At 33.6% G+C, this 25,735-nt stretch overlaps 3 protein-coding genes across 3 annotated transcripts; 1 reads left to right on the forward strand and 2 right to left on the reverse strand.

Annotated features, from left to right (window-relative positions):
* Positions 1-63: 63 nt before the first annotated feature.
* On the reverse strand, positions 64-3,655 carry LOC140802992 (protein trichome birefringence-like 5). Its single transcript, XM_073158658.1, has 5 exons — positions 2,861-3,655; positions 1,537-1,729; positions 1,192-1,385; positions 846-1,001; positions 64-594 (listed from the first exon to the last, which is right to left on the reverse strand). Exons 1-5 carry the CDS (start codon positions 3,598-3,600, stop codon positions 255-257), a joined length of 1,623 nt encoding a protein of 540 aa, XP_073014759.1. The 5' UTR covers positions 3,601-3,655; the 3' UTR covers positions 64-254.
* An 8,001-nt stretch (positions 3,656-11,656) lies between these two features.
* On the forward strand, positions 11,657-14,245 carry LOC140802993 (uncharacterized). Its single transcript, XM_073158660.1, has 2 exons — positions 11,657-12,004; positions 13,963-14,245. The coding sequence occupies exons 1-2, from the start codon at positions 11,815-11,817 to the stop codon at positions 14,082-14,084; spliced, it is 312 nt and encodes a 103-aa protein (XP_073014761.1). The 5' UTR covers positions 11,657-11,814; the 3' UTR covers positions 14,085-14,245.
* A 613-nt stretch (positions 14,246-14,858) lies between these two features.
* Positions 14,859-17,770, reverse strand: LOC140802994 (uncharacterized). Its single transcript, XM_073158661.1, has one exon. It carries the CDS (start codon positions 17,599-17,601, stop codon positions 15,073-15,075), a length of 2,529 nt encoding a protein of 842 aa, XP_073014762.1. The 5' UTR covers positions 17,602-17,770; the 3' UTR covers positions 14,859-15,072.
* Between the last annotated feature and the right edge of the window lie 7,965 nt (positions 17,771-25,735).

Genomic DNA, 25,735 nt, shown 5'->3' on the forward strand with positions numbered 1-25,735 from the left:
TCAAAATCTTGGACAAATCACTCATAGCTCGAGCATTTATGGTATGGTGATGCTAATTTGTCTTTGAAAGGTGGATTATGGAATTTTGACGAAAGGGGAACATATTTTATCGAAAATTTTACGTACAATACAATAAACACGAAGAAAAAAGTAAGGCGAAATTCGGCTTCTTACTTCTCTTGCTGCAATCTATGTGGAATGTGATGCCTTCACTTTCAAAAGTTCCCAAGCTTCCTTTTCTTATGACCAAGATATCAATATAGGGTATTCGAAAGCGTTTGACGAGCAACCAGTGTGGCGTATATTAGCTCGTTCCAGGCGTCGGGTACTCCTGGTAGACACCAATGACTGCAATCTTGCCTTCTCGTAGAGACCTTCCTCTGACCAGTCACATTTTTGCCGTAAACGGAAGGGTGCCCATCTTTACGAAAATTAGTCAAACGTGAGACGTTTAGCAGAACTACCGGCACTTGAATTTCGTTGATGACTTCTTCCAAAATCCTCATCTTCAGAGGATAACTATCGAGAATGGCTCCGCGAGTTACAGGTTCAGTCTCACCATTGCATGTTCCACCAGAATCCCAGTCTCCACCTCTGGTTTAGAAAAATGCATGCGGATGAAAAATATTGTGTATTGGATACAAGCTAACGATTGATTGCAGTCACTTCCATTATAGTATCTATATTCTGTGGTATTATTTGAATAACAATACTGTACCATATATTATGTGCTATTATTTGTATAGCAATATTGGTGTTAACAGCACGACTCAAATCTTTTATATGATACAATTTGATTTATGGGAATCCAGGTGACAGATGAAACTGAGTACAGAAAAAGATACCTGAAATGAGCAGATGAGTACCCACGATAGAACACCAGCTTCTTTTGGCTGACATTTTCTTTGATCCACTTAGCCCAGGTCTCGATGGCTCTTCTATACGCTTTAACAGCATCAAAACGAGGATAGACGTAATCACCTTCTTTATAGTAGTTTTTCCTGTTATGTAACAGACCAAATTTTATCCAAGCAATCAATTTTACCAATGGATCGATTATATTAAACAGTAAATTTACTCCAACCACATAAATTACAAGTTCGATAAATGAAATGGAGAATCCATGCAAGAAAGTTAAATATAAATAGAATGTGGAACTTCTCATTCTCGAAAAGTTGCTGTCTTACATACCCTCTCGAAGTCTTTCCATGGGTCCACCAGTGCCCAGTATTAAACACAAGAATGTCAGCTCTCTTCCAACGTTTGGCAGTCTTGTCGATTCGGTCTATTGATAAAGTTGGATTTGAGTTTCCTTGTCCATTGACACGAATTCCTTCCCGGACAAGGAAGTGTGAGCGCACAAATTCAACCGTACAATTGTAATCCTGCACAAGAACTTCAACCTTCACGATTCTTCTAACATTGCACCAAACTAGAAAGATTCATCTCCCATAGCCATTAGTAGAAAAATTTGTTTTTGGACATTTGGACTCTTTAAGAGCAAATTGAGCAGAAAAAAGCCACTCTTGCAACTACCTCAAATTTGAAAATATAATAGCCTCTTCCTTTTGTTATCTTGTAACCATGAACCTCATACATTTTGTTCTTGTCGGGAAGCCCGTCACGTAGAAGACAGAGGAGTGATTCGAACTGGTTCCGGTTCATAGAGTCTCCTACTAGCATTAGCCTCCGTCCATTCATTCTCACCAAGAAGTCTGTTGCATTGAATCTGTACAAAGAAGAACGCCGACCAAAGATGAAAACACCAATAAAAAGACGCTGAAACTAGAAGTTCTTGTGGAATCAAAACAGATTATAACATTTCTCAAAACTTGACGATAGAAAGACTAATTGTGGCTACTAATTGTGTACGTGTGATTCAAAAAATGAGGGTTGAGTGTTTTTAACCACATGTGGAAACATGTCAATTAAAGTGACCACCTTGAAAAACAAAAGTAGACTTAACAAACAGCATTCCAAGTTCCATATCCTGCATTTAACAATACTCTGGATAGTCAAAGAAATATATTGCTCCAGAGAAAACAATGTTGCAAGTCACAGGGCTATAATTTTTAAGGGTTATCAATCATGAGCAGATTCCAAAATCAATTTCGAGTTTTCTTAACAGAAATGCACAAAAAATGAAATTCACATAATCAAATGAATCTGTTGATCTAAATCTGCTTACATATGGGCCACCTAACAAGGGCAGATTGCAAAGATCTACAGACTGAAGGAATTTAAGTTCTGATTTAGTTTCACTTCGATGCTGTTGCCTTAGATTTGTGAGCTGAATTAAAAATTGAAAAACCATTTCAAGATGTGAGAATGGACGTGGGCTTTCGATGAACAAAGTTTTCAAGTAGGTTGTTAAGAATTAAAGGATTACGCCGAGTTAGTATTCTCGGAACAGTAAAATCACTTCCTCGGCAACAATTTGTTGATTCACCAACAACAATTACCAACAACCAAAATGTGATCCACCACCTTCCCTTCTCAACAAGATGGAATCATGAAATGTTATGTTTGGTATATATAAATAGAAAGTAAAATATTAACTCAAAATTCCCAACACAAATTATAGTGACTGATCGCATAAACTTGATATCATTAAACAAGATTTAATGCCACTTGTTTGACTACTTCCCTGCATTTCGACTACTATTTAATTACGTCGGTGAACAAAATATATCTTACTTTATTATACGAGAAGATGCGCAGCGGTATTAATTTCCACAGTCAACAGATGAACAAAATTATGAAAAAGGAACAGCCCATGATACCGTTTCTAACGTGCAATAACAATACAGAGAAAGTTAAATAAAAATCTCTCGAAGAAAATGTTTGTGAGACACTAAACCTTGGAAGATCACATCCATCAGGCTTCCATCTCCATTTTAGATACTCAGAATCAAGCCTTCCGTTGCTCTGGCAATCAAAAGCTTCGTCGACATAAGGGCAAGACCCTGGCCTGTAAAGTGGATAATCTTCATCTTTGACCCATTTTCCCTTGTATATATCACAATTTTTCAAATGTTCCGCCACTGCATTGCTAATGAATTGTTCACCTTTAGTGTTAGATTCAACGGTCTCCTCCGGATCAGAATTTGATGAAACGGGCATCGTTGTTTTCTCATTTGACAAAATGGGCTTTTCAGAATTTCCTTCTAAAACATCTTGAGATCGAGGTTCCACCGAAATAACAGGAACTGTATTTTCCTGGCCAGTTTCACCATTAAAACCAGATTCTGACGAAGCTAGCACTGTAGTTTCTTCATTGCTTCCTTCTTCAAATCCAGAGTCGGAAATTCTGGAAGAAAATGGCGTGTTTTCATCGATGATGTCGTCAAGATTGGATCTTGATGAAATGGGTTGCTTTATTTCACCAAATTTCTCATGGAATGCAGTGGATCGAAGTGGAAGATGAAGTGAAGCAACAGGAGTTTGGGAGAGAACTTCTCCGTAAAGAGATGATCTGGATTCAAGGGCTCTTCTGCTGAAGACGAACAGACAGAGGAAAAGAAGAAGTAATAGCGAAACAGAGGAGAGTGCATAGCGGTTTCTTCTAAGAGGAAATGCAAAGGTTGAGGAAGTTGCCATTTGGGGAAGAAATCAAGAAAGCCATCCTCGTAGCCTCTCAGCTCCTCTTCCTTTTTGTCGTTATTATTATTATTGAATCATTCTATTTTATTATTATTAATTATTACATGAGATAGGGCTTGTATATTGGAAGGGGGATGAATTAAAGACAAAAATTTGTGTGAGACGGTCTTACGGGTATTATTTGTGAGACGGATCTTTTATTTGGGTCACCCATAAAAAAGTATCACTTTTTATGCAAAGAGTATTATTTTTTATTGTGAATATGGGTAGGGTTGACCCGTCTCACATATTATAATCCGTAAGACGGTCTCACATGAGACTCACTCTGAATTAAAAGGGACGATAGTTCAATTTAGATGTAAGTTTAAATATGAAGTTAAAATTTTTTATTTACATTTGTAATGTATTTTGCTTTAAAAAATTTATTAGGACATTTATGAAATTTTAGATTATCTCAAATTAGTCATTTATATTTCAAGGAATTTACCCCAATTGATCCTCAAAGAATAAATATTTTCAAAAAATGCTCAGATTACCTTTTATTATATTTTATTAAGAAATTATTATATTGGACCATGAAACTAGTATCAGTGCTTATAAAGAGCTTTGAGCCTCTATCTTGTGATCTGACACGAAGCACGACTTCTGTAGAGGACAACCTAAGCTCTGAAAAAGAGTTCTAGATTTGCAAACTGATAGGTACCCTTTCGTGTGTCGCCTTGTGATTGATCATTTGATCCATCGTCTTGTCATGGAGAAGTTTGGGCTCTGAGTTGGGGATTGGAGCAAAAATAATATCAGGTTATAGGTAAAAGTATTTCAAACATAAAAAATTATTGTTGTATAATTAAATGCTTTATGAGGATATTTTCTAAAAAATTATAGATAGGAACTTAGGTTCGAGATTAAATATTACATGACATATTCCAATATTTTGGAATATTTACAAGAAGATCTAATCAATGTTAGACTTCATGAGTAAAGAGAAAAATATCATAATCATAAAGTAAATTTATGACTCAGAGTAATAGGTTACTGAAATAGTCTTGAATTCCTCTAAATTATAGGTTATTAAAATAATCTTGAATTCCTCTAAAAACGATACAAAATTATGGCTACTGGCTATATTATATACCATGTAAAATTAAAAAAAAAATCCTTGAAAGACAAGAAGAAATTCTTGAAACATTAAAGGATAATGAAACAAGAATCCAAACCATGGAACAACAACTCAGTTCTAGTAAGAGGATCTTGGAAGGAAGGTTGTCACTATCCTTTGGGACTAAATCATTATACACCAAAGAGAGAAGGCCAAAGCGGTACAAAAACCTTTAACAGGCGATGAGAAAATGATCAATCTTGTCAAAACTGTCTCAGGAAATAAAATAATCTGATGAGAACTATAGAAAAGATTGGTTTAGATGATCTACAAGATCTTATGGAATTTTTTTCAAATCTAAAGTTCATATATCTAAAATTGAATACTACTAGGGAAACAACCTTAAGTTAGTATAATACCAAAACCATCGAGGGAAAGTGTGAGATCCAACGATACAAACATAAGAGGACCCAAAATTATTTACCGGTTGGTTGAAAAGCACATCCAGCGGGAACAAGTTTAATGAGAAATCAAATTTTCTTGCACCAAACAATATGGGAATTTTGTTTTATAATTGATATTTATTTATGGGGTTATGCTTAATATTGATCTATTGGACTTCGAAAACAGAGAAGATTTCATAGATGATTCAACATCGACTATGAGAGTCGCAGTAAGAACACTTGATCTCAATAGAGAATGATTCATTAAAATTTTAGAATTGATTCATATGAGATTAGTTAAAATTGTTTGGGACATGACTTCAATAGAAACCAAAGATTCAGTTATAGCCAGAGAATCTATTAGTAGGGTAGCCGGAAGAATTGCTACTTTATTTAAAGCCTAACTTATCGATGCATATTATTTCAACAGTCAAGATACAGAAAAATGAAAAAGTTATACTCAAGCTCTGTATTACATGACACATTTTTAGTGTATGAATACATTATGTTATTCACTAAATATAGATGGAATTCAAGAGAAAAGAAAATATAATAATGCGAATTTATTTCCGCTAAAATGCAGAGTCATGGAGAGAAATGCTAATATGATAATATGACACTAGTAATCCAGATACTCTAGCCGGATGAGCCTCTTTTGTTAAAATAAAATTGGCAGAACGATGTCATTTGATATAATTACAAAAGAATTACAATCGATAACGTACTCTTTTATATTGTAAAGAAAATAATCTTCCAACGATAATTGGAAGTAAGCCACAAAGGCAAAAAAAATGAGCTTTAGATCTCATCCTTATGCTAGAAGTGGAACAGTATGGTCTAGACAAAAAGTGATATCTCAAAAATCTTAGCAAAGAAGTGGATATTCAAGAATTAAGATGTCATCTCAAGCATCGAACTCATCTCAAAGCACAAGACTTACACCTACAGAGAAAACTTCTAGAAAAGTTCACACACAAGCTAATGAAAATTTTAAATATTACAATTGCTGGATTGTGGAGCAAGAGGTCAGATTTCGACCAGCTATCTAGAAAATTATATGAAGGGAATAAAACACTTCGAACCAACTCTGGATATTGAAAAAACATTTTGTTACCAAGATCTTGTTCAAAGAATACTAATTTGAGGACATTGTCTCAGATGAAAAGTATATATGAAGAAAAAAATCTTGAGCCGGGAAGAATATGATGGAACATAATCAAAATGTGACTGAAGACGAAGTGTTCCGACATAAAAAAAAACATGAAAATTTGTCTGGTTTCTTTAGCAGACAACTATATCTAATAACATTGTCCAAAAGATCGTGAAAGAAAATCATAGTCCTCAAAGATATCAATGATTTTTTGCGAGACAGATATAAAAGTTCTTAAAAAAATTGACCTAAGAAATAAAAAGCGCAATCTAATCTATAAAGCTTTTAGAAGGGAAATTACAATCCCAATAGAGCTTACAGAAAACTGAATAAAGATGAAATTAATTCATTATGAAGAAATAAATGATGAATTACAAAAACTCAAGATAGAAGTTGCACGAACTATGTCTTGGGTTCACGTCGGTGCAATCCAGATTATGATAAAATCTACTTTTAAATATTGTACATATTCACCCATTGACATTGATATATGCTATAAACGAATGAATAATATTAAAGATTCAATATTAGGAACTACCTCACAAAGATTCTTTGTGCTGGGAAAACTATAAGAGTAATTTATCCAAAAATTGTTTACAACTTGGCAGATTGAGATTCTACTCGAGCGTTGATGTTGCATCAAAACTTCACAGAGAAAAGGCTAATGAAAAAATGTAATAAACCATATTATGTTATCTATCAAATTTCATCTCTATAACACACAACATTCATAATTGTTTATTATAAACGAGGTTACAAAAATTTCAGCGATATTCGCAAAAAATTCTCAAAAAATTTATCCAAAAAGAACGAGTTTTTAATATAGGACACTGATATACAAATCCAAGACAAACCAATTATACATAGAAATCAAAGTTTTTGCATAGATCCAAAGAGAATATCTTTTCAGAGAGATACGATGACAAGTCACACGTGGGGAAGGGAACAATACATGTACAAGAAATTCAACTGGTAACAAATTTTTTTCAACAATAGGAAAACTTAGATGTCCAGAAGGATGGAAGGAAGTTGAAATAATATTCGATATTATAAGACAGAGAAATTAATTTCTTTGTAATACCATATACTATTTGGAACAACCTATAATAGGAACTTACCAAAGAATGATAAATATAAATGGATGGAAAGTTCATATTAAAGGAATTCCAAAAAAACAACTAAATCAATTGGTTAATGGACTAGAGTTTTTCAAGGAATACAAACCTTGGAATGGACTCGAAAATTGCGTTTATGGCAGTAGATTGGATGTGAAAAATCCAATGACCATAGAGATATTCTCGATATACACCTAGTAGGGATGTTATGCGGACAAAATAAAGCAGAGTACTTTGTTGCTTATATAGATTCAGAAGCTGGAATATGTATAGCAAAACATGGAGTCTTTCCAAAGAATTGGAAGAAGAATCACCTCAGATAATTGGACGAGATTTCTCAAAGCGAATCTTAATCTTATGTAAAGAGGTTAAGAAAGCAGAAATCCTAATCGGAGGTGTGAGACAAACACCTTGGTACAAATTAAAAACACCACTGATTTATTTTCATGGTACATGAGCTAAAATATTGTTAGGAATCAATTTTCGACAAATGTTCAAATCATATGCACAAAAAATGAGACTAGAATAATATTTTTTACAATATCATGTGATCTCAAAGTCATAGTTCATAGACTAAGATAGGTATTTTATAGAAAATTGTCAATCTAATTTTGCAGCAAGCATGGTAATGAATGAAAACTTCTAAACCCAAAAATGAAATATTTTAGTCTGTTTGGATAAACAATGCTCCAATTAAGAGCAATTCAAAACCTCAAACCAGAAGAAATAGAATTCCTCAAAATATCTCTACACCAGATGGATATAGAGTAATAAAAAAAATGTCACTAGAAGATGTCAAGAAAATGATTAAAGAGAACTACAATGAAAAATCTTTGGTATGGTGGAAAGAAACCAACTCCAAGTTAGCCTTAAAATTAAAGAACACGAGAAAAATGAGTTTGTCAAATGTAAGACTATCCCATGAACATAAATGATCAAAATGAAATGTAGATTATTATCAATGAACATTTAAACCTTGATTTAACCAAATCAAGGATATCACTATACAACCGTCCAGGTTTTCTGGTAAGAAATCACGATGAAATAAAATAAAATAAAAAAACCCAAATTAGTTGTTAATTATCAAGAGATTAATAAAATTTTGAATTTTGATGTGTATTTTATACCTATCAGATATCATCTGATTAGTTGTATATGTGATATCAAGATTTGATTGTAAGCTTGTATTCTGTCAGATTCAGATGAAGAAAGAAAACAAGAATTCCCAGCTTTCTCCACACCATAATGTCATTACATTTGGGAAGTATTACTAATGAGATAGGCTAATACACCTCATATATTCCAAATAAATATGGATAATATATTTAAAGATTATTTAAATTTTGTGTTTATTTATATTGATAATGTTTTAATATCATCTAAAAATATGGATGAAAATATTAAACATTTGGAAAAAAGGACTAGACTTATCTGAAAAAATACAGTCATTGCAATAAAAGATATTGAATTCATCGAAATAGAAATTGATGAGTGAGGAATAACTCTGCAATAACACATTGTGCAAAAATATAGAATTTTCTAGATAAACTTGACAAAAATAAACAACTACATAGTTTCTTATGAATAGTTAAATTTGCTAGAATGTTTATTAAGAACTTAGAAAAACATAGGAAAATATTCAATTCATTATTAAAAATGATGTAAGATTCATATGTAAGAGACTTAGCCAACTAAAAGATATTTGAAGAAATCTCGCGAAAATTGCTATTTCACAAGAGGAAGATGATCTGATATTATACAGAGATATCATTGATCACATGTGGACAACAATTCACCAGAGGGAGAACAAACATGCAGATATTCCAATTGATTACTCTTAGATGCAGAAGTCGTAAGATGACATATTAACGAAAATGAATTATATGCAGTAAAAAAATGCTTTTGAGAAATGATCAGTATTTTTACTTGCTAAGAAATTCCCTTTGAATGTTGATAACAGAAAAGTAAAAGATTTCTTGAGAAATAGAATCTAAACCCGAGAATGCGAAATTATTAAGATGACAAGCTTTATGACAAAATTTTAATTTCGATATTATTATTATTAAATCTCATTAAAATATTTTTATAAACAATGATGATGTTGATGCAATCATGAAAATGTGGAGGCATTTGAGAGATGCTTTGAAATGCTGCAAAACGAATTCAACAAGCTTGCATTTAATTGCAAAAATTACAGGTGAGCTACAACAAGCTGATAAGAGTAATGTCTCTGATCGAATTACATGTTACTTGCAGGCTTATAATCAGTTATGGTCTGTACTACAAAAGCCTATCTTCGATGCTATTGAGAAACCACTGCCTTCTCAAAAAAAGAGTTTTCGAGTACATGGCTATATACCTGTAGCAGTGGATTCAAGTACCCATATCCCAAGTAGTAATTTGGGATCATCCTTAGATGAGTTGGCTCAAGTAAAAATTGAAACTCTGGATCCTTATCTCTAGCCGTCAAGTCAATCCTTCACATCAATGATATAAGAGATAGATATGAACCTTAGATCTCAAATTGACAAAGGGGAATATAAGGTTGGAAATAACAAATTTAGAGTTTATCTATTTTTGGTATATCAACATATCTGAGAAAAATTAAAATAATAATTAGTATCAATCTATCCACAATCGAAGTTGATATAACGGGAAAATATCTTACGATATGGACGAAACCAAATTCTTATCCTAAAGAATTAAAGCATGATATAAATTTGGGCTTTTGCCTCGATTTACACTATATCACCCAACTTCTCAGATATTTCAGCACTACCTAAGAGGATCCAGGAATTTGTTCACAGAACATGGGTAGACATTGATTATTTGTCAAGGGATATATTCTAGAACTATATTTTTTCGGTACATCATCAGAACCAGTCGAAAATGACCACACGAAGCCTTTCATTTTATCAAGACAAGGAGACTATACATGAAAATTTTGAAGTTCATCAAAGATCCGCTAGAAATTGAAACACCTCTCTTTTTATCACTCAATGAAGATGACATCTCCACTGACGAGTATGAGAATTATGGGTTTGTCTCACAGAGATAGAAAAAAGTCAAATTTTTTCATTTAAATTTGATCACAATTCTATAAATGGATTGTTTTTATTAAACACTATGACAGGAAAACTGTAAGTTTTGCATAATACATATTTGAAATGAAACGAGATCTTAACAACAAGCTGTCTGGGAGCAGAGCAAAGAAACTCACTGAAAATTCTGTAACATGACTCATATTGAAAGATGGTTATAAAGCATCTACTAGAGTGCCGAACCCAAAGGAGCCAGAATTCCGTAAAGACTTTCGACCAAAAACTAATCGAAAATATCTTGCAGAGACATGACCAAGTGGTGAAAGATCACACAAAAACAATTTTCTTCGAGACCTTAAAAACAAAAGATATTGGACCATGCTTTGACATAAATAAAGAAAGTGACATGTGACTAACCACCACAAAAAGACGAGTTCACTTATTACTGAAATATTGGACAATTAGCTAGTGGAAGAATGAACCACTCAAACACCCACTACAAGACATTGTCAGCACCATTGGCAAAGAATAATTCAAAAGTTATTACAAGTTTTGGAGTCTGAATTTCATATCTAGATAGACTTTTATAAATACAAGGCATAAAGAAGTTGAATTCATCGATCATTTCTTCAATTTTATTTCAAATAAATTTGTAATATTTGTCTTTTTAGTTGATGTGTATTATATTTACAACTACAATAAGTTTCTCCTATTTTATAAGAGGTTACTACATAATAATATAATATATGTTTGAATAAAATAACCAATTTTTATTCTCCTCTCATGTATTATTTTCAAAATTAAACTTATTTAATGTATATCGCGAAGTAGGAAACTGTACATAGTTGTGCTAAATGTTGTTGCAGAAGAATCATCTTTCGTGACTATGTGGGATGAAAACTATGAGTAGTTTTATGTTTTAAGTAATCTCGATAAGTGTAAAAATATAAGGTAAGTAAAACGATGATAAAGACTTAATAAAAAAAAAATTATAAACAAAAAGACTAAACTCTCAGCCTGAAAAAGACTAAATGGTCAATTGTGTGAACATCAAGCACATAGCGGGTATTATCCCTACAATGACATTTGTAATATGGATTCTAGAAGCAAAGATCATATTTTTCAATTCAAAATATTTGAAAAAGTCATCAAAATTAATTAATTAATAATTATATATATCTGAACTAAATAGTTATCGTATTCAACATTGGTAACTCCACTTTTGCCTTGAAGCAACCCCAGATTCTTTTACAGGCGTAGGATCCTCCGATTCCCCCTATTCCGAACCAGACCTCTTCTCTTCAAACTCAAACCCTAGCAAAGAATCTGAAGAAACCCATTAAAGATCGGTAGAGAAAAAGGGATGGCGTACGTGGATCACGCGTTCTCGATTTCGGACGAGGACATAATGATGGGAACCTCGTACACTGTGAATAACAAGCCGCCGATCAAGGAGATCGCGCTTGCTGTTTCTCTCCTCGTTTTTGGGGCCTTAGGCATTGTCCTCGGGGTAGTCATGGCTGTCAACGAAGTTGGAGGCGACCGAGCCCACGGTAAGTTTTTTCTTGAGGTTCCCCATCTTGCGATTCAGTCACCTTGTGTTTATTTTTTTTTTTTTTTGGACTTGATTTGTTTTCTGTTGGAGTTGTTATGGTGAATATTTTCGAGGGTTTGGATCAATTGGCTCCTACAGTAGCTAATTAATTGGTGTTTAGTGAGTTGATAATCTTGATTCTTGAATTATTCGTAATATCTGGTCTTTGCCAAATCAAGTAATTGTTGTCAAGATGCCATTATATCTGTATACCCGTGACATTTATGTTAGAGTAAACATAAAGATTAATTAATAAACACGAAATTTATTTGCATATACATTAAGAGAAACACTATCTCTGCTGAATCTAATTTACTGTGACTTTGGTTAGTTTGTGAAGTTAAAAAAGGAACAACCATAATGAAGTTTCACTTTATCATAATTTATCCTATCTCGTAGCTTTTTTCTTAGATTCATAGATTTTATTCAAATTGGCAATCGGCATACAAGTGAAAAGGTTAAGTTGGCGACCATTGAAGATAAGATTCAGTCGGATGACGACGACGATATAGATATTTTCAAATTGCTAGAGCCTCGTGTTTAGAAGTTTGATGAGTTACCCCGTGTCAGGTTTAAAAAGATATAGTGATACTAAAACAACTATGGAATTGTTTTACATGATTTGAATAATTGAGAAATCTCCTATACTTTATTTCTAAAGTAGAACACAACAAAGAAAAAAAATACATTTAGTCTTCCAATTATCAGTTGATTGATTTGTGTTCGTAAAAAAACCGATTAAACAATTGCTAGAAAAGAACACTATGATTTCCACCTTAAATTTCATCTAAGATTCGCCATCCTTACATTCAAGGTGTTGAAGATGCCTTGACCCTTTGCTGCAGTGCCTTGAACTTTTGAGACCAAGGTGTGCGAAATTGAAGGACAGATGTGCTTGCTTCTAGTCATAATGTTCAAGCTACCCCACACCTTAAATCTTGGGAACTCGTAGTGGGGTTATTAAAACTATGTTTAATTACTAGATGTTTTCGCCATGTGAACCTTGTACTATTAGGCATGACTATATAGTTTGGCTCAATTGATGGACTTCCTGCTCAATGTAGAAGTATGTACCAAGTATATTTTTTCCGCAAACTAGAATTTAAGGGTGAAAAAAGGGTATTGAACAAATATGGGAGGCTTAGATTGTTGGGCATGTAAGCTCTCTAATGAAGTGAATAATCTTTGTTCCTGTCCACGACCTTATAAATTAGAAGATTTTTCCTATAACTTGAATTAATATACCTGGTTCTTCTATGTAATGGAGAATGCTGAATCCATGAAAACTTTTGTGCTCTATCCTTTGTAGTAATGTTTACTTCCTCCTTGTCATTGTATGTACCCTTTTTGCTGTCTTCTATTGGTTTGCGTGAACTAACATTGGTCTTAGTCCAAACGGCCTTATAGATGTTTAAGCTAACAATGCATGCACTTGGGCGCACAGGAGGTGCGAGCTCGACGTCCAAGTGCATGCCAAGGTGCTGTTTGAGAATTAAACACATGCTTTGAACATAAACTTAGTGAAACCAAGGTAAAATGTAATGTGTTATTTGTTTATATGTACTTGCCACCAAGGTAAAATGTAATGTAGAATTTGTTTTTATGTACTGGCCAACATATTTGTATTTGTCATGTTGTTCCTCTATGGATTGTCAAAGAAATATAGTGCGATAAAGTTTTCTATTTACGTCTAGATTTTAGTTATAATATTATGCTTTAGTGCCCTTTGTTGCAATGAGGTGCACATCTTTACTCTTTACTGATCTTTCTTTTGCTGCATATAGATTTTAGTTATAATATTATGCTTTAGTGCCCTTTGTTGCAATGACGTGCACATCTTTACTCTTTACTGATCTTTCTTTTGCTGCATATGGCGCTTCCAGTCGATGTTTGCAATATTCTAATACTTGTTTGCAGGGCTATTTTTCGCTCTACTGGGTGGTATTCTTTTCATCCCTGGATTCTACTACACACGGATCGCCTACTATGCTTACAAGGGCTACAAAGGTTTTTCATTTGCCAACATACCTGCTGTCTAGAGATGATGGTGGACAGTCTTTCCTCAAAAGCTCAACTGTGATTTTCTTTGTTTCTTTAATGTTCGTCGATGTGTTTGTAAATAAATAGCAGTGGACATTATCTACACGTTCGAGTAACTTGTTTCCTTTTAAACTGAATACCAAGAATCATTTTTTTTCTCTCAAGAAACTGAGTCATAGCCTCAAAATGAGGATAACACCATTGAAAAATATAGAAACACAGACTAGATTGGCTCATCGAACAGCAACTAGGGACCGTACATGTAGTGTTATTAACAAGAGGCCACGTGAGAATTTTGTTACATTAAAGGAATTATCTATATGGGTGTACATTTAATATGTTTGTGAGAAACATTATTTAATTAAACCAATAATCTTGCAAAACAGATATAATTTTAGAGGTTTTATTAGAATAATGGGTTATGTTTCATCTAATTATTTTGGTCGATAAATTTGTTCATATGTTAAAATGGTTTCTGCCGAATTGCATATGATATGTCCATCACAAATACCATATACTCGGTAAACATTGTGACCACATTAAATTAATTTTTTTATCTACTTTATGTGAAATATAAAGATATTAATTTTTGTTTACAGTTAAAGATATTTGAGACGTTAATACCATATAGACTATAAATCATAGTGAAGATATATCCAGTACTATAATATTTTGGCACAAGGAGAAATGTTCTTTCCTACTGGTGGGAATGAACTTCCTCTGACGGTACGAGGCAATGGAAAAAGCATAAAAACAGCCAAATGCCGCTCCTCTAATTAAATGACAATAAACTTCATAAATGACAATAATTTTACATACTACAATTCTATTACATTGTAGCCTATCACCTCTCTTTTCTGTAGAAGTATATCACATAAAGCTTCGAAAGGGACAGTGTAAAGTTGCCTGCAGATATTTGCCAAAACTCTATAGATGTGCAAAGAGATCAGCCTGCAAAATTAATTCAAGAAAAATGTTCTTAGAAAATTATGATTCAATATTTTCCCTGATTCGAGCAGCTAACCGTTGCAAAATTTGCTCGTCGCAACAAGTGTCCTTTTCTGTAATTTGTGACATGAAATCCATGGCATCTTTGTACTTTTTAGCCTTACAATAACCATCAACAGCAGTGTTATATGTTAGTTCATTTGGTCTGCAGTTATGCTTAATCATATAACTGATCATTTCATTCACTTCCACAAAAAACCCACGAGCAGAGAATCCAGCAATGAATGTATTAAAGGTGATAATACAGGGCCGAATCCCTCTATTTGTCATCTCTGTAAAAGTCCTCATCGCCTCCTGCATGAGCCCTTGCCTACAAAACCCTTTAATGACAGTGTTATATGACACGAGATCTGGCTTCCCACCAGATTCTTGAAGTCCATTGAGGACTTCTTGTGCTCTCCAACAGTCACCCGCCCTGGCGTACATATCCATCAAGCAGTTATAGGTAACCAGATCCGGCTCCAGCCCATTTTCTTGAATCAGATGAAGTATATTGTGAGCTCGTTCGTACATCTGGTTCCGAGCAAAAATGGAAAGCATGGAATTGAAGAGCACCAAATCAGGTTTGTACCCATTTTTCAAGAATTCTTGAAATGCTCTCTCCATGCCTGAGAGTGATCTAGACTTAAAATTTGTGATAATCAGAGTTCTCAAAAGCATCCAGCTGGGAAATATACGACCATCATAAATTTCTTTAGCAATCTTTTCGATTCCTCTCACATTTCCCCCTTTTGAGTAGCAATGGAGCATCAATGAATATGAGGTTCCGTTGGGCTTGAAACTCTTCTTTCTCAGGTCTAGAAGGACGGACTCAGCAGCCCTCCAATCTCCTCTGCGAGCCAATGCATTTAGAAGTGCATTATAAGTGGAGATGCATGGAGTATATCCCACTTTAATCATCTCATTGTACATTTTTCCGGCATTCATTTCTGATCCACACCTACCATATGCACTTATCAGAGTATTAAAAGTATCTCGATCTGGCTCAAAGCCACAACTCTTCATCTCTTGGAAAACACGATTAACATAGGTGTGCATCCCTCCGTAGCCACACAAAGCAAGAAGGGTGTTCCAAGTGACACGATTTGGTGTACAACCATTGGATTTCATACTGCTTACTATTTCCATCATCTCTTCAGTTCGTGACTTCTTACCGAGCATCGCAAGGATAGAATTATAAGTACACACATTAGGGACACAGCCAGATTCCTTCATTAATTTGAACAAACTCAATGCTCTGTCCTCCTTTCCAGCTTTTCCATATGCATCAATCAAAGTAGTATAAGTGACAACATTTGGCATTATACCCCTTTGTGTCATGGTGCTGATTAAAGCCGCTCCTTCCTCGTGAAAGCCCGCCCTTACATGTGCAGCCACAAGTTCATTATAAGTAACCGAGTCGGGAGGGCAATTATTCTCCTCCATTTCTTTAAAAACATTCAAAGCCTCATTATAAATTCCAGCCTTCCCAAATGCTTGAAGCAAAGCATTATAGGTAACAGTACCCGGAACATACCCATTTAACTTTAGATCATCAAAGAATGTCTTGGCTTCCTCCAACAACCCTTCTCTCCCACATGCAGATATCACAGTACTACAAGTGAACTCATCGAATTCAAGCCCCACTCTCTTTATCTCATCCAAAAGCTCTAAAATTTTATCCCAAGATTGCGCCTTTTTCCCATAAACATCCAACATCACATTGTAAGTAACAAGTGTTGGACAAGATCCTATATCCTTCATAATACCAAATAAAGCTATCGCCTTCTCATACTTCGCACTACGTGAATACGCATGTAAAATAGTCGTCCATGCCCGAACATCTAGCCTAAAATCTCCTAATGGAATCACGTCAAACAAATTCGAAGTAACCAAATGTCGAGACTCCCTGCCAAGAATCTTAACCATCAATTCAATAACTTGATCATCTAATAAATCATCATCACTCGCATCCAAATTAAGCACAACCCATTCAAACAACATAATCGCCTTCTCACTATGACCAGAAAGGTCCAACCCTTTGAGTAAACTAATCAAATCAACATCTTGAAGCAGCTCGAACTTAACAGAATCAAAGAAACAACGCAAACTTGAAACGGGCTGTTGCAAGATTGATTCAAGCATGAACTTACACTTCAAAGGAAGAAAATCCAGCAACCCATCATCTATCAGACTATCTGCACCAAGTATAGGGATTGCAACAGAACCACCATCATCTTTCTTGAACCGGGCAGGCAAAGAATCTTGATTACGAGAGAGAATTACATGGGATTGAGTCGAGGAATATTTAACCGGAGAAGAAATGTGAAGAAGGTGCTGGAGGAGGGAATCAAATGGAAAGGAGTGTGAGTGCGTGGATGATTGTTGAGGATTTTGTTGGGGTAACAAAGGAGGGAGAGGGAGCGTGGAAGTGTTGAATCTGACGAGCGGAGGACTTGGCTGTGAAATTGGTTTTGTGGGTTGGATTGTTAAAGCGGGTATGTTGGGGAAAAGGGTGGTTCCTTCCATTGCTGAACACTGTGAATTGTGTGTTTGCTGGTGGGTTTACATAGCAAGAATGGAGGGTTTCAGCTGTTACTGTAAAGGCTAAGTGCAAAATGGTTATTCTATGGTGGTGTTTCGTCCTTCACAATACCCCATCCAAATCTTTTCTTCTCCTCTTGTTCAAAACTAGCGCACCCGCTAATTTTATTTAGTTATAAAAACAAATGAAAGCAATCCTTTGAATTAATTATATTTATAAAAAAATTATATTTTTATCAGAGTTATATATATATAGTTATATTATTATTTTAAAAATTATCGAAAAATTAAAGTGTAATTTGAAATGTTGATATACGTATGTTCAATTTTAGTTTTTCTCCGTCATAGAGATTGGAAATAAAAAATAATTCAATAATCATAACTAGTTTTATATTTTGTTATTTTTAACTATTTAAAATTAGAAAAAAAAAACTACATTTTTGGTACTGATATATCATGCTTCTTTGAAATTTTGGTCTTCTATGTTATCGAATTTCAGTTTTAATCATGTATATTCTAGTTTTTTTTTTTTGCGATTTTAGTCATTTTATAAGTAGTCATAATGTGATACTACAAACGTTAACATCATATTAGTATTGCATTGGTGTCAGATCAACACCATGTTGGAAAAAGACGAAAATTGCCACACACAAAAAAACAAATATAGCTTACTAAGACATTACACACATAATGATATGTTCTTAATTGAAGCATTGTTTCTCCAAACTGTCTAAAATCCTTCATTTTTGGATTCAGATATTTTCCTTCATCGCTGCGAAACTAGATTGTCAATTTTTTGTAAAATGACTCTCTTAGTTTCTGGACTATGACTTTTTGACCGCATGGTGTTGTGAACAATCTTCTAATCTCATTTTCTTGCGTAAAGGATTTAAAAATTTACAAGAAATTATTTCCAAGCATGTATGCTCATCAGATTAATGTTTATGTCATCTTAATCTTTTTATGTAAGATTAAGACTGTAAGGACCGTGTATCGTATTATCGTAAATCCTATGTGATTATCGATAATTAATGAATTTGATATGTGATTATGTATATGATGTGTATTTTGACCATGAGTATTGGATATGAATTGACGTTGTAAGAGCTCGATTGGAAAGGCCGGACGCCAAATTAGTACAAATTTTATATTTTGTACAGAATGTGCGGCGCCCGGGCGGTAGAAAATGACCGCCCGAGCGCCAGGGTTGAGTTGGAGAGTATTCGGGCAGAATACTTCGCGCCCGAGCGGTAGTTTGTTACCGCCCGAGCGCGATGTAAATCATGTTCTCGGACAGAACATGCCGCGCCCGAGCGGTAATTTCCTACCGCCCGAGCGCGGTGCAATTGTACTCGGGGGCAGAGTGTCTCGCGCTCGGGCGCGAGAATTCTACCGCCCGAGCGCGAGAGGCGGTGGGATAAGGATAAATTTTTTCCTTCTTTTCCCTTCGTCAGTTAATTACAGAGAGTTCGAGAAAGTCGAGGGATTTTCGATTTCTTTCGTCCAAATCGACTTCAAGACGTTGTCTAAGCGCGAAACAAATTATATATTTGTTATCTGCGCGTTAAGGGCTTCTACTGAGGTAATTTTCTTCTGGTTTCAGCAGCTTTAAAAATCAAGGTGCTGGAATAGCATGTATTTGAAGTTGAATTTCTGATATGTAGTAGAATAACCGACAATAAACGTATATTCGAAGTCGGAATTGAATTATGATATGATTTGGATTTGATATGAATTTTTGAAGTTTCAAATGATATTTGAAACTCATGTTAATGATTTTGGAGTATGTTATTGATTGGAATGAATATGCTATTGATGTAGATAAAGTGTTATATCAATATCTTCAGGCTACATCAATTGGAACGAAGAATTGAGGTATGTTGCGACCGGGTAACATACGACAGGTATCTGTATTATATGATATATGATTGGATTGATTTGATTGGATTGGATTGGAATACGTGTCTATGTGCCTATTTGATGATTTGATGTGGCATACATGACATTGAGATTGGAGTATCGATGTATAAAATAAATGTTTTGTTAACACACATCATTTTATGCATACATCGATACATGACATGCACGTTGAGCTATGATCCTTGGAGACCCTGATATGATTTGATTGGATTCCGGGGTTTGTGAACACAATCGCTATGCCGGTATTATATGACCCGTAAAGCATAGACAATTGTGGCCCCATATGATTGGATATGAGATGTGGGATTGACGACGCTTCGTCGACGTTGTCATATGTGTATTCCCATATCGGCCGGTGTGCCAGCTCGAGCATTGATTTGATTTGATAGCAATTCGATTGATTCTGACATGTGCTCAGTGGATGGGCATTTGACCTGATACCTCCACGACATACATGCATTGCATACCATATATCATTGTTTAGATACTTGTGGTATATATGATTGGTTGTTCCATACGGAGCTTTGCTCACCCCCAAGGGGGGCTGTTGTTGTCTTTGTGTGTGGACAATGGCAGGTACTCCAGGATATCAGGAGACCAGAGAGGGTACTTCTGGTGGGAGCCACAGCTTGGGCTGAGGTTTATGTTTTTGTCTTGTTCCCAGTATATATGTATATGTATCTATATACCGGGGCATGTCCCGAGGATATGAGATGTTTGTATGTGATTGGTTTTGATTACGTGTGGGCGTGTTTTCTGTTTTTGAATTTAAATACTATTTTTAGTATTTAAATATCAGAAGAGATATTTTGGGCTCATTGTAAAGAAATTTTAAACTCGTTTTCCGCTGTGATTACTTAAACCTAATCAAATTGTGTTGTAATAACGATTAGGAGCTAAGGGCCCCACAAAGACTCTCTTGGAGAAATCTCATCCAACAATATGAGTTAATTCTTTTCTAATTTTTTTGAAACACTCATTTTTTTGTTGTACAGATTCCCGCTTCGGAATCATGCAAAATATTTTTCTTTATATTGTTTATATAATATCCCTAGTGGGTTGTATGTCAAGAATGGACTCGTGATCATTAAATTTTTCACATTATATTCTCTACCATAAATTCATTCCATTCTCTAGATATTTCCAATGTTTGTGTTCATCGAGAAACTTTAGTCCAAGAACCAATTAATCTAGTTCTTTATATAGGATTCCTTTGATATGAACTTTCAATTCACCAATATTGATTATTCTTTGGTAAGTTTATCTCATTGATTATTTTAAATAGTATATAGTACTACAAGGAAACTGATTTCTTTATTTCGTAATATCAAATACTTTTTCGACTTCTCTTCACCTTCTGGATATCTAAATTTTCCTATTCTCGAAAAGTTTTTTAGTACTTGTTGGGATTCTTGGACATGTGTTTTTGCCCACCTTGACTTATTATTTCATCTCCTTGAAAAGATAGTGTTCTTTATTCCAGTATAAGACTTTGATTTCTTTGTAAAATCGGTTTGTCTTGTATCTGAATATATGTTTCATGTATTAAAAAAACTCAATTCTTTTTGAATAAATTGCTTAAAAACTTTTGCAAATATTTTTAGTATTTCAATATACTTGTTTATAATAAATAATTTTGAGTGACGTGTATTAGATAAAACATATAAAATTTGATAGATAATAAAATATTGTCTATTACTAGGGATGTAAACGAACCTAACCGTTTGTGAGCTATTCGAAGCTCGATTCGATAAAAGCTCGTTTGAGCTCGTCTAATGAGTCTCATTAAGATAAACAAACCAAACTCAAGCTTTACAGTATTCGGCTCGTTAGCTCGTGAACATGTTCGTTGGTAAGTTCATGAGTAATCTTTTAGATGAAAAAATAGTAGTTTTGATATTTGATTTATTGATTTTGTATATTATTTATGAAATATATAGAAAAATCTATTAAATTTATTTATTATAATAAATTTACAAATTTTAACAAGAATAATATATTTTTCTTTAAATATATAATTTACTTTTTAATTAATTCAATGAAAATTTAAATGTATAATTCATATTTATTAAGCTTGTTTAGGCTCGATAAAGGCTTGACTAAGCTCGTGAGCCATGCATATATTCTTTAAATAAAGCTCGAGCTCGGCTCGATTATAAACGAACCAAGCTCAAACATTCAAGAGTTCGGCTCGGCTCGACTCGATTGCATCCCTATCTATTACCATCTTTTATCAGCCTTTTTTCTCGGCTAAAATCTCGATTTGCTAAGTTGTTGACAATTCTTAGATAAATTAATACCACAATTTTTCATGTGCATAGATTCTATATTTCTATGAGCTTGTTACCAATATTGAATCTTGAAGATTACCCATTCATTTATCGCATATAAAAATGTTAATAGGTGAATCTATTCACTCTTTAACAGTAACTTTTATGATTGTTCTGATATGAATGTAGGAGATGGTTCGTGCTAATTATATCTTGAGTTTTTTTAGTCCCTCCTTAATTTCTTTAGTTTCTTCATAAAGAATTAATTGCATCTTCATCGAATTTCCTGTAAGTTCCATTGAGATTGTCATTTCCATTCTAAAAATTTTATAGATTATATGATACTTTCTGTTTTTTAGACCAAGATTTCTTAAGAACTTTTCTACCTATCCTACAGAGAATATTTGATATCTCTGTAGGCTATGATTTTTCTTCATGATCTTTTGAACAATGTTATTAGATATTATTGTTGGGCTAAAGAAAATAAACAAGTCTTTATGTGTTTCGTGTCGAAACACCTCGTCTTCAGTCATATTCTGATTTTATTCTATCAGATTCTTTTTTACTTCAGATTTTTCTTCCTTTTCATATATACTTTCGTCTGACGTAATATCTTCAAACTAGTATACTTGAAATAGATCTTGGTAATAAACCGTTTCTTCAATATCCGGAGTTATTTTGAAGTGTTTCATTCATTTGTTGTCATTTTCTGGACAGTTGGTTGAAATATGACCTTTTGTTCCACATATCCATCAATTACAATATTTAAAACTTTCACTAGCTCGATTTTGAGCTCTTCTGAAAGTTTTATTTTTTGTTGCACCCCTTGTGCTTTGATTTGAGTTCGATACTTGGGATAAATTTTATTTTTTTATGGTCCACTCCTTTGTCCAGATTTGTAAGATCTGACTTTTTATCTAGACCATTCAGTTCTAAGTTTCCAATAACTACGTCCACTTCTTCACCTTTTGGCATAAGGACGATATTTAAAGCTCTTCATCTTCATCTTTTGTGTCTTACTTCCAATTATTGTTGCAAGATCATTTTCTTTACAATATAAATGAGTGAGTTTATGAATACACCTTAATAGTATGTAATTAATTTGTAATGTTGTCATATGACACTATTGTGTCAATTTTCCTTTGAGAAAAGATGTCATTTGTGCCAAAGTATTTGGATTGCCAGTGACATAATTCTTAATCAGCATTTCTATCCAGGGACTTGGCATTTTGGCGAAGAAAGCCACATTGCTATATTTTCTTCGAACCTTGAATTTCATTTATATTTAATGAGGAAAATAATATATTCATCCACCAAACTGATGTCATGTAATTAAAAAATCTACAGAGCTTGAGTATATATCATTTTCTTCTTTGTATCTTGAATGTAAAATAGTCTACCTTTATAAATTATGCTTTAAATAGGGTAGTTATTCTCTCATCTATCTCACAAAGATATTTTCGGGCTAGGATGACGTTTTGGTTTCAACCAAAGTCATGTCCCAAGCGATTTGAATTGATCCCATCAAACTCATTTTTAAAAGTTTGATGAATATTCCTTTATTGAGATCAAGTGTGTCTTCTGCAATTCTTATAGTCAATATCCAGTTATCTATGAGATCTTTTCTATTTTTGAAATGCAGTACATCAAGGTTAAGCATAATCCTACAATGAGGTATTTGTTTTAAAAGAGACTTCTTATAAGACAAGAAAATTTGATTTCTCCTTGAACTTGTTCCCGCTCGTTGTGCTTCTCCACCTACTTGAAAATCTGTTTGAGTTCCTCTCATATTTGAATTATGAGATCCAACATATTATCTTGGTGGTTCATAGGAAGATGATCATATTATGGAAGGAGGTTTGCCCCTTGTTGTTTTTTCAGATATAGGACCTTGAGATTCTCAAAAGTTTCTGCAAGATCTTGAAGATCTTCTAGATCAATCTTTTCCATAGTTGTTATCAGCTTAATTTTTTTTTCGATATATTTTTAATCAGATTGATAATTTTTATCGACGGTTATAGGTTTTGGCATTACCTTGGTATACCTTTTTTGGTGTAGTAAGGGTTCAATATCAAAATTTGGTGGTAACCTTCCTTTCGAGAGCATTTTACTATAATTTGGTTGTTATTCTAAAGTTTGGTTCTTGTTTAAATATTCTTTAACATTCCAAGAATTTCTTCAATTTTATATGGTACATAGTATAGCTGATTGTCATAGTTTTGTATCGTCTTTTGGATCTCTCTAAGATCTCCAGAGAGTTGTAGGAATCCGAGATTATTTATAAAAACCTATTATTTTGAATCATAAGTTTGCCCAAAGACTCTGATGTGTTTCTCTTTTCTCCCGATGTTTAACATTGATTAATCTTCTTGTAAATATTCCAAAGTATAATAAGTTCTTGTAAACATTTAATCTCGAACACTTTGATATGAAATTATAATTAAAAAGGAAAAAGATTAAAGCTCCCGTCGAACAAAGACCATTTAATTTGGTCATCTTTTTCAACCGGAAACAACAAAGAGACCTCAAGCAACATGGTCACATATAGAGTGATGGTCAATGGCTATGTGCTTCATTCCTGAATGGATTGACAAATATGTGGTACCAATGTTGTCGCAACAATTTTGTGAGTGCTAAGGACATTGAACATGTGATTTTTGCAACACATTGTTTTATCTATAAAACCTCAACTGCAAGTTGGAGCATGCGTAAAATCGACTTAACCTATTAACAACATATACATTCGGTCTAGTGAGAGATAAGTACTGTAGTGAACCAATATTTTACCGGTACTGCGTAGCATTAGTGGAAGGTATACACAAGTTTTTGAGAAGAAGACGTTGGTGTTGTACATTCTTTAGCACCTGACAGGTTGGTTTTTGCTACAAGACTACGTACTCATGTTATGTGAGAAGCAATACTGAGTTGGTCGGTAGAATTTCTGTTGGTGTGTTCTTTTATTTGTCTTGAGAAATCATGGGATAGAAATGAGTGAATTAAATAGCTACTAGAAAATAATCGAGACAAGAGTTTGATTTCTTTTACTTAAAACGATATCGTCTCGCCCCGGTGCTCACAGTTGTTGGCAATTCGTTTCCCAATATACAATGACTACGGCTTCAAAATAGTAGCACTATAAATTTTAAAATCACAAGAACTTTGAAAATGTTTAGAATGCTATCAAGATGATATACAAATTTTTCAATTTCGAATTCTAGGCGTTAAAATTAAAAATCTAATTCCAAGAGTTTAAATTTTGCAAAACTTGGATTTAAACACAAATGCTTAAAAAATTCAAAACTAGAAGACAATTCTCAAATTTAATTCAAAAGTTCGAATTTAAGCGTATAAGCTTAGAAAATCCAAACTCAAGATTGTACATCTTGAAAATTTGAATTTTAAACTTTAATGCTTAAAAATTCGTTTATAAAACTAAACTCAGAGATAAAAGAGAATAAAAGAAAATTGTGTATTAAATACAAATGAATGTAGTATTATTTATAGAAAATGAAAATCCTTGAATTAAAAGGCATGCATCTTCACAAAATGATGCGTCATTTCACTTAAATCGAGTATCAATGGACTTGGCCTTTAACTAAAGTGAAATTACACGATGTTTCGGCCAAGTAATGGCGCCATCATTTTATACATATATATATATATATATATATATATATATATATATATATATATATATATATATATATATATATATATATATATATATATAACCGCACAACAACTCAAACACCACGGTTCGATCGCTTTACCAAGCAGGGACAATTATTACACCCAACATAATCCTTCGATTCATTCTTTTTACTCGTTAAAGTTCAAACTCAATTAATTTCTCATTAACTTTAATTGATAATCGAGAAATAATTTATTTCGTCACATAACTCGTTCGAATTATTTTATCGATTCAAAAT

Source organism: Primulina eburnea, chromosome 10 (genome assembly GCF_022965805.1).
Source record: "Primulina eburnea isolate SZY01 chromosome 10, ASM2296580v1, whole genome shotgun sequence".
Classification (NCBI taxonomy): Eukaryota; Viridiplantae; Streptophyta; class Magnoliopsida; order Lamiales; family Gesneriaceae; genus Primulina; species Primulina eburnea.

What these genes read in the sequence shown, in the direction of transcription:
- LOC140802992 (XM_073158658.1), bottom strand. Translation starts at nt 3,600, where the DNA reads ATGGCAACTTCCTCAACCTTTGCATTTCCTCTTAGAAGAAACCGCTAT. An exon ending in GATGGATGTGATCTTCCAAG is followed by an intron (nt 1,730 to 2,860) that starts GTTTAGTGTCTC and finishes TTCTTTGTACAG; the next exon opens with ATTCAATGCAACAGACTTCT. An exon ending in CATGGAAAGACTTCGAGAGG is followed by an intron (nt 1,002 to 1,191) that starts GTATGTAAGACA and finishes GTTACATAACAG; the next exon opens with GAAAAACTACTATAAAGAAG.
- LOC140802993 (XM_073158660.1), top strand. Translation starts at nt 11,815, where the DNA reads ATGGCGTACGTGGATCACGCGTTCTCGATTTCGGACGAGGACATAATG. An exon ending in TGGAGGCGACCGAGCCCACG is followed by an intron (nt 12,005 to 13,962) that starts GTAAGTTTTTTC and finishes ACTTGTTTGCAG; the next exon opens with GGCTATTTTTCGCTCTACTG.
- LOC140802994 (XM_073158661.1), bottom strand. Translation starts at nt 17,601, where the DNA reads ATGGAAGGAACCACCCTTTTCCCCAACATACCCGCTTTAACAATCCAA.